This window comes from Benincasa hispida, chromosome 11 (assembly GCF_009727055.1).
Source record: "Benincasa hispida cultivar B227 chromosome 11, ASM972705v1, whole genome shotgun sequence".
In the NCBI taxonomy this organism is placed as follows: Eukaryota; Viridiplantae; Streptophyta; class Magnoliopsida; order Cucurbitales; family Cucurbitaceae; genus Benincasa; species Benincasa hispida.
In genome coordinates, this window is record NC_052359.1 from 20,058,206 (window position 1) to 20,067,528 (window position 9,323).

The 9,323-nt window shown below is 37.6% G+C and overlaps 1 protein-coding gene and 1 non-coding gene across 2 annotated transcripts in view; one reads left to right on the forward strand and one right to left on the reverse strand.

Moving 5' to 3' along the window:
- The window catches only part of LOC120090604, a 2,151-nt gene extending 1,523 nt beyond the window's left edge, over positions 1-628 (reverse strand). The window contains exon 1 of the mRNA XM_039048324.1: positions 44-628. Coding sequence (XP_038904252.1) covers positions 44-628 — 585 coding nt within the window. The remainder of the gene's footprint in view (positions 1-43) is intronic.
- A 1,305-nt stretch (positions 629-1,933) lies between these two features.
- Positions 1,934-2,037, forward strand: LOC120092251. Its single transcript, XR_005485961.1, has one exon. It is a non-coding gene; the product is annotated as a small nucleolar RNA R71 (small nucleolar RNA).
- Positions 2,038-9,323: the final 7,286 nt, after the last annotated feature.

A 9,323-nucleotide genomic window follows, 5' to 3' on the forward strand; every position in this document is an offset into this window, starting at 1 on the left:
CTGGTTCTTTCAGGTTCTCCTCTAACGTGAGGATCTCGCATACATGGGTCTCTTCTTCAGGTAACTCTATACTATTCAGTTGACAATCTTCACCATCCGGGAGCTTTAATACGTTTAACACAATAAACTTCACCTCTCGATTTTCTACACACATAGTTAATTCTCCTTTATGCACGTCGATTAAAACTTTTCTAGTAGCTAAGAATGGGCATCCAAGGATATTTGGTACCTCCCTATCTGCTTTATAGTCCAAGATGATAAAATCTGCTGAGAATATGAAGTTGTCAACCTTTACCAGAACGTCTTCAATCTTTCCTTCAAGGTACTTAATTGTTCTGTCAGCGAGCTGAAGAGTAACAGAAGTGGGTTGTACTTCACGAATTCCCAGTTTCTTAAAGATTGAGAGTGGCTTGAGATTAATGTTGGCTCCCGAATCGTACAACGCATGTCCCACATCCAACCCTCCGATCGAGCAAGGAACTGTGAAGCTCGCAGGGTCCTTCTGTTTCTTGGGTAGACTGTTGCTTACTAATGCATTGCACTCCTGCGTTAGCGCGATTACTTCCGTCTCGCTGACTCTTCTTTTCTTCGTCAAAATGTCCTTAAAAAATTTGACATATGTTGGCATTTGCTCCAAGGCCTCTATAAATAGAATGTTGATATGAAATTCCCTCAAGAGCTCAAGAAAGCGCTTGAATTTTTGTTCATCATTCTTCTATATCAGACGTCTAGGGAATGGTGTGTTCAGAGGCACTGCAGATTTTCCCGCAATAGACGTACTAGGTTTTGAATGGCTTGTGGTCTCAGGCGTTCTTTCTTCTTGATCTTCTACTACCATTGAACGTGTGTTGCGTTCTTTTGAAGGACTGTTGGTTCTTGGATTCATTCTTCTTTCTTAAAGAGCTTTTCCACTTCGCAACGTCACTCCGTGACATTGCTCCTTTCCATTGTTGTTCCCAGGAGTTTCAGTGTTGCTAGGTAGAACTCTAGGCTGCTTGTTCTTTAACTCGCTTGTTATCTACCCTACCTGTATTTCCAGGTTTCTGATAGACGACGCTTGGCTTTTCAGCAACGCGTCATTCTGGGCTATGTACTCCTTTAATAGGTTCTCAAGCAGAGATCCTGAGCTTGACGCCTGTCCTCCTCTATTAAAGGACTGTTGATGTTGCTGATGTGTTGGTTGAAATGCAGGCGGNTCATCAGACGTCTAGGGAATGGTGTGTTCAGCGGCACCGCAGGTTTTCCCGCGTTAGACGTACTTGGTTCTGAATGGCTTGTGGTCTCAGGCGTTATTTTGGGCTATTTACTCCTTTAATAGGTTCTCAAGTGGAGACCTCCTCTATTAAAGGACTGTTGATGTTGCTGATGTGTTGGTTGAAATGCAGGCGGCGGTCCCTGCCTTTTCTATTGGTTTGCCCCTGGGTGGTGCTCCTGATGATTTTCTCCTGTCCAAGAAAAATTTGGATGGTTCCTCCATCCAGGATTATATGTATTGGAAAATGGGTTGTTTTTAATGAAACATATTGACTGAGGATTTTGCAGGCAATCCGCATAGGAGTGAGGATCTCCACAGCCTATACAGTTAACCATGGGCTGCTCGAACGCTTCTACCTAATTCACCTTCTGTTGATTTGATGCGTTTCCTAATGATATGTTCTACAAAAGGCTGGTCATCTTAGCCATTTATGCAGAAAATGTGGCTATTGCATTGGAATCGATAGAGTTAACATTCTGAGATCTCTTCTTCCTATCAACTCTTCCATCATACGTATCGTCCACCCATTCCATGTTGTGCTTAGCAATGTGGTCTAATATCTCTTTAGCCTCGGTGTAAGATTTATCCATAATTCCACCAGCCGCCGCTATGTCTGCTGCCATCTGTGATGCTCTATTCAATCCACCATAAAAAGTCTCCATTTGGATAGTTAGTGGTAGTCCATGGTTCGGGCAATTTTTGACCAATCCCTTAAAATGCTCCTATGCGGCACTTAAGGTCTCAGCTTCTTCTTATTCAAAGTTCATAATCTCTCGACGCCTCCTCTCATTGGTGGTAGGTGGGAAGTATTTTTGCATAAATTTCTCCACCAACTTCTCCCAGGTGCTGATTTCACTAGACTCTAGTGAGCTTATCCATTGTTTTGCGTCATCACGCAAAGAATAGGGGAACAAAGAAAGCCTGATTGCCTCTGGGGTGATTCTAGGAATCACAAATGAATCACACATTTCCAGGAAATGCTTCATGTGGCCGTGAGGATTTTCACCACGACCACCACCAAATTGTCCAGAAGTCTAGAGCATTTGAAGCATTACAGATTTCATCTCGAACCTCGTCCCATCAGGAATTAGTTATATGATTCCTGGAGAGAAATCATACCGTACAGGGGACGCGTACTCACTCATGGGATGCGTGCTACTGTTCGCCATTAGGATCGGATTTTGTGCAGCATGAGCTAGTTGCTAAGCTAAGTTCTGATTTGCCTGTTATTCCTTCGTTGCTCGTTGCCTGTTCTATTGTCTGAGAAGTTGTTTCCTCAACCTTCGACGACGATTAGATCGATTTCTACGTCAGAAGGTCCTTTCAATCTCGGGGTCGTATATGAATTCAACAGTGCTCTCCCTGCTCATAAACGTTCACAAGCTTAGGCTTGGCTTGTAATACTCCATCGACTAAAGTGTTCCTACAAAAGATACAACAAAATTTCTGGTTAGTTTTGTTTCTGAATCCCCAGCAATGGTGTCAAAAATTTGTTTGTTGCTATCGTGATTCGCATTAGGAGTGTATTGCATAAAATAAATTGGAAGAATAAGTTCTAAGTGATGTGTTGATGCTTTGATGTGTTTATGTAATTGTAACATGTTGGTGCATTAAAGATATGCAACAGAACGTACAACATTCCTTCTATTGACGTTTTAGGTTTTCCTAAACTAGACCCAAGTATTAATCTAATTTAGATTCCTGGTAAGTCCAGGGTCGAACTTAGGGATTCAGTTAAACTAACGCAGACTTTGCGTTGTAGTTGTTGTAGGGGTTTCCTAAAATATATGAAGAAATGTGTTATTTACACTAAAGTTTTGTGCTTGTGCAAGAAGATACAAAAGAGTTGAGAAGTGAGTGATGGATCATACGAAAATGGAGTTTAATGTAAATGGTATGCATCGATCTATGATGAATGTACACAAACCAGAGTGTGATGTGGATGAGATGAGATGATTTGCTTATCTTTGTTTATGCGTTAGACTTTATTCAACACTTCTCAATGCGATTAACATACAAAACCTATCTCTAGGAAGCATGCGTCTAACACAGAATGCAATAGACATCAGTAAGTCTATCTCTAGATGTACTAGGCGTCCTAATTGATGTTGGCTTATCTATTCTTTCGAATAATCTAAGCTAAGGATGCTTTCACCAATTGATCAAGATGGCATAAGCATTTGAAATGAGATTTTGCATAAAGTATAGATGCATTCAACATAAACAAGAAATAAACAATGGCAAAGTATGATGGATCAAATATATGAATTTTATAAAGAAGCATATTGTCTTTACAAAAGCAATATTTAATCAGATGAAATGAAAGCGATAAATGAGATGAAAGAAACTGAGTCAAGCCGCAGAGTACAATCTCTTGTATCTCTTTGGTTCAATCTAGTTGTGTATAATCACTTGTATAGGAGTTGGACGAAGTGTATTTTTCAAGCTTGACTTCCTCCGCTCTCTGATCGGCAGTGATGGTGGTTCTCAACCGTTCTGATCATCTTAGCACCACAGCACAACTTCTAAAGAACTAAAACTATGACTACGCTAATTATGAGAGTGAGAATCTTGAAAATTTCTATGTATGTATTTGTATTTTTGTGTTCTGGAGGGACTTCATCTATTTATAGGCGTTGGTCATCTCCACTTGGTAATGGGCAGCATTAAAGTCCATGCCTTGGTCAGCCGCCTGACACTCAGAAGCTTTTCAGATGCTTCCTGCTACAGGTACACATACTTGCAAGTGGTGATGTGACACAATCAGCCTGGATCAATGAATCTTCTCTGCGTCGAATTCCCTCCGACGCATGACCCATGCGTTAGATCTTTTGCCTGCGGCACTTCTTAATGATGCGTTAGCTTCTTCTTAAAATCCTGCAATACAATGCGTTAGTGCCACAGTATTTAGTAATAAAACTTCTTTTGCATTAGTTTGCTAATGTTTGAGTAATTCCACACGTTTCTTCTAAAAATGAGGAGAATTTATCATTAAAAACTTTAGTTGTTCCAACTTAAAAGCAAAAATAACTTGTATTTCTACAAGTTATTAGTACTTAAGTTGACGGGTTACAGAACACCTCCTACCTAGGGATTATGGCTGAATAATTGGATGTTGGTAACTGGTTTTATGAGCATACATGAGTGATGTGAGGTAATAAAATGGTTTATTACCTAGAAATCATAGATTAAAATCTAATTATAAGAGTTATATTTGGATAAACCACATAGACTTAGGGTTGTTTTCTTAGTCAAAAAGAACCTAAATATAATCTACCTAAAATAGAACACTTCAATGGCAGTTTAATAACTTGTATATGATAGAGTTATTAGAAAACTTCAGTGGGAGATTAATAACATATATGATACGTTATTTTTAGCTCTCACGTCTTTAAGAGTTCACAATCCAGATTTAAGCGGTACTTCGTGTCACTCTGGAAGTGACCTCCCTATGGAAAGTATTTTTAGCTTAAATCTAGATTTCGATCAATAAGAGGAAGTTGTTCAAACATAAGTCTATTATACGATAAATAGACTTCAACTGCCACGTCTCCACATAGTTTACACCGTGAGATTCATATGATGCTTCGTGTCACCCTAGAAGTGGCCTCCCAATGGAGAGTGTTTTGTATGAGTCAATATTAAGGTAAACATAGGAAGTAGTTCATAGTAAGTGGGTGAAGGATATGTGTCAATATATCCTATGGTCTTCTCCATTAGTCTGAACCGTGAGATTCCTGTGTTGTGCCTGCTGGTTAGCTTTAAGCGGCCCTTCGCTAGTCGTTTAGCGACGGCTATCCCCACGGAGGGTTGTAACATAGGATTCGGAACAACCCAGGCTTTAGTAAAATGAATAAGGTTTTATAGTTCCGCTTTGGATATTATCTTCTATTTTGGAGGCAAGTTCATACCGTTCTATAAGATCTGAAAATGGCTAGTCATACTTACAAGAATTACTAAGTTGTTAGTAAAAATCTTGACCGAAAACAAAGACTAGACAACTATAGGAATAAGAGTTATTCTAGGGATAGTGTTTGGTCAAAATTGTTTGTTTTAGTGAAGGAGAATCTAACTGCCCCACGGTAGCATAGATTCTGGCTCACTAAAATATCATTGCAAATAATAATGGTTATGGGTACATTATTACTTTTTGCTAAAATTTGATTTTGGATTTAGTTACAATTTGCTAATTATAATTTGTTTGAATTTTATCAGCATGTCGAATTCTAAAATACTCACTTCCGATATTATTAACAGTAAAATCAAATCAACAAACAAATTACTAGCGGTTGATTACACCAACAGAGTTTTAACAGAGGATTTTTCTCTATCTCCCAACTCATCTAAAATTATGAATTATGTAGATGAGAGTGCTGAATTCGAATAACAAGATAAATATGATTTATTTATTATCGAAGCATGTTTAGTGGAAAACGATAAAATCTGGATAATTGATTCAGGTACCGCTAATCATGTATGTACTATCTCACAAGAAACAAGTTCCTGGAAACAGTTAACTGAACGTGAAACAATTTTTAAGGTAGAGACCGGGGAGATTGTTTGAGTCAAAGTAGTGGGAGATATGAAGTTATTTATAGGAGATAAGTACATTTATTTGAAAAATGTATATTATATTCCTTCTATGAAAAGGAATCTAATTTCTATCTCTTATTTTCTAGAACAAAATAATAATGTTTATTTCAAAAATGGTGAAGTGTTCATCAAAATGGGAAATAAGCAGATTTGCTCAACAAAATTGGAAAATAACTTATACATGTTAAAACCAACTGAGGTCAAAGCTGTTTTGAACATAGAGATGTTTAAAACTGCTGGGACTCATAAGAATAGGAAGATTTCTCCAAATGCCTATCTTTGGCACTTGAGACTGGGTCACATAAATCTCAACAGATTGAGAGATTGGTTAAGAACAGTCATTTAAATAAGTTGGAAGACAATTCATTACCACTATGTGAGTCCTTTCTTGAGGTTAAAATGACAAAAATATCTTTTTCTGAAAGGTCTTAGAGCCAAAGAACCACTAGAGCTAATTCACTCAGACCTCTGTGGGCCTCTAAATGTTAGAGCAAGAGGAGGTTATGAATATTTCATTAGTTTTATAGATGATTATTCCAGGTATGGGCATATTTACCTAATGCGCCAAAAGTCTGAAACTTTTGAAAAGTTCAAAGAGTACAAGGCTGAGGTTGAAAACCAATTAGGTAAAAAGATTAAAACACTTCGATCGGATCGAGGTGGTGTGTTTAGGGACATAGAATCCTAGAACTATTTGATAGAACATGAAATTCAGTCTCAACTCACAGCCCCTGGCACACCTCAGCAGAACGGTATGGTAAAAAGGAGAAATAGAACCTTGTTGGACATGGTTCGTTCCATGATGAGTTGCATTCAGTTACCAAATTCTTTTTGGGGACACGCAGTTGGGACTGCGGTGTATATTTTGAACATAGTTTTCTAAAAAATCGTTTCTGAAATGCCTTACAAGCTCTGGATGAGACGTAAAGAAAATTTACGTCACTTTAGGATTTGGGGTTGTCCAGTACATGTGTTGGTGCAAAATCCTAAAAACTTGGAACACCATTCAAAAGTATGCCTATTTGTAGGCTACCCAAAAGAAACAAAAGGTGGTTTCTTTTATGATCCTCAGGAAGATAAAGTGTTTGTATCGGCAAATGCAACTTTCCTAGAGGAAGATTATATAAAGAATCATCAACCTCGCAGTAAGCTAGTAATAGAAGAAATGTCTAGAGAAATGAAAAATGCATCAACAAGAGTTGTTGATCGAGCAGGTTCTTCAACAAGAGTTATTGATCGAGCAGGTCCGTCAACAAGAGTTGTTGATGAAACTGATACTTCACATCCTTCTCAAGAGTTGAGAATGCCTCGTCGTAGTGGGAGGGTTGTGCAACAGTCTAATCGATACATGGGTTTCATTGAAACTCAAGTTATCATACCAGATGATAGTTTAAAGGATACATTGTCTTTTAATCAAGCAATGAACGATGTGGACAAAGAACAATCGATTAAAGCCATGGATCTTGAAATGGAATCTATGTATTTCAATTATGTATGGGATGTTGTAGATCAACCTGAAGGGGTGAAACCCATCGGTTGCAAATAGATCGACAAGGGAAAACGAGACCAAGCTAGTAAGGTACATACCTATAAAGCTAGACTTGTGGCAAAAGGGTTTACCCAAAGAGAGGGGTTAGATTTTGAAGAAACCTTCTCTCCAGTTTCGAGGATAAAGTCTATTAGAATACTCTTATCCATAGCCACATTTTATGATTATGAAATATGTTAAATGAATGTCAAGACAACTTTTCTGAATGGCTATCTTGAAGAGAGTATCTATATGTCTCAACCAGAAGGGTTTATACAGCAGTGTCAAGAGAAAAAGGTTTGCAAGCTTAATCGATCCATTTATGGATTAAAACAAGCTTCTAGATCCTGGAATATGAGATTTGATGCTGCGATCAAATCTTATAGCTTTGAACAAAATATTGATGAACCCTGTGTCTACAAAAAAATCGTCAACAAAACTGTCGCTTTTCTAGTGTTGTATGTTGATGATATTCTACTCATTGGGAATGAGGTAGAATATCTAGTTGACGTTAAGAGATGGCTGGCTTCACAATTCCATATGAAAGATTTGGGAGAAGCACAATATATTTTTGGAATCTAAATAGTTCGGAATCGCAAGAACAGAACATTGACATTATCTCAAGCATCTTATATAGATAAGATGTTGTCTAGGTATAAAATGCAAAATTCCAAGAAAGGATCTTTACCTTTCAGGAATGGAATTCACCTGTCTAAGGAACAGAGTCCTAAGACAACTCAAGAAGTTGAGGAGATGAATCGAATTCCATATGGATCTGCAGTTGGGAGTTTGATGTATGCAATGCTTGTTAGAGTTAAACAACATGCAGCGGAAGTATCAAGGATCCATAAGCATTCTAATTCACTAATTATGACAAAAACTAAAGCATGCTATTCATAAAAATTGGTTTTCAGTACATACCTTTGAAGAACTCTTCAAGAAAATCGTTGTTCAGCTGTTGTCTTCACTTGATATCAACGTGAACCACCTCAAAGCCTTCCCTACTATGCTCTTGGAGCTTTAGGCAGAGTTGTGGGACTCAAGAACAATTTGTAGATGTGGAGAAACAAAGGAAGCTCACAGCAGCAAGTTGAAGAAGACAACTTCTTCTTCACCACGATTTTTCTCAAAATTCTTTATTTCATTATCTTCTCCAACAACTCCAATCTTCTTTATATATCAAGATGAATATGCAAAGAGATGGAGTGCATGACTTGCAGCTCATACTTGGAGAATCAAGGTAAAGAAGATCATGGTTTGTGTGTGAGCATAAAGATGATGATAATGGAAAAAACTCTTTTTTCATTATGTGCAACCCATGCAAACCGATTTTTCCATTTTCCTTTTAAAAACAAAAAATGACTTTTAAATCATTTTAATTTAAAAATGGATTTTCTTAAATTAATTTCAAAAATTAATTTAATATCAAATATTAAATTAATTTTTGCACAATAATTATCTTTATATATTTAAATCATATTTAAATACTTATTCTCTTGTTCTATTTAATTTGAACGTTTCAAATGAATTTCTTAAGCTACCCTAAAGCGTACCTATTTACGAGCTAGTAGGGGGACCTCCCGGTCCTACAGATCATGGGCTCCAACGATTCGAGATTAATCGGCTAAACTCATTAGACAAATCTTACCCCCATTCGTTAACTAATGAGTGATTCCACTAAAGCCCATAGCTGAAATCCCCTTACTGTATATATATTATGTCCACTCGATATAATCATGATTATTAAGTTAACCCTTCACATGTTACTCGTAATAACGGCTAAGTCGAATCTCTATTTTACCCCCGAAATTACCTCCTGTTCTTTAAGTTCCATGGATCCCCTAATGAAAAATTGATTTGTGATCCAATCAACAAATCGAATCCCTCTTAGGCCAATGATAGGGTGAGGCCTCTTGTTCAAGACCCAGAATCAGCACTTAAAGGGAA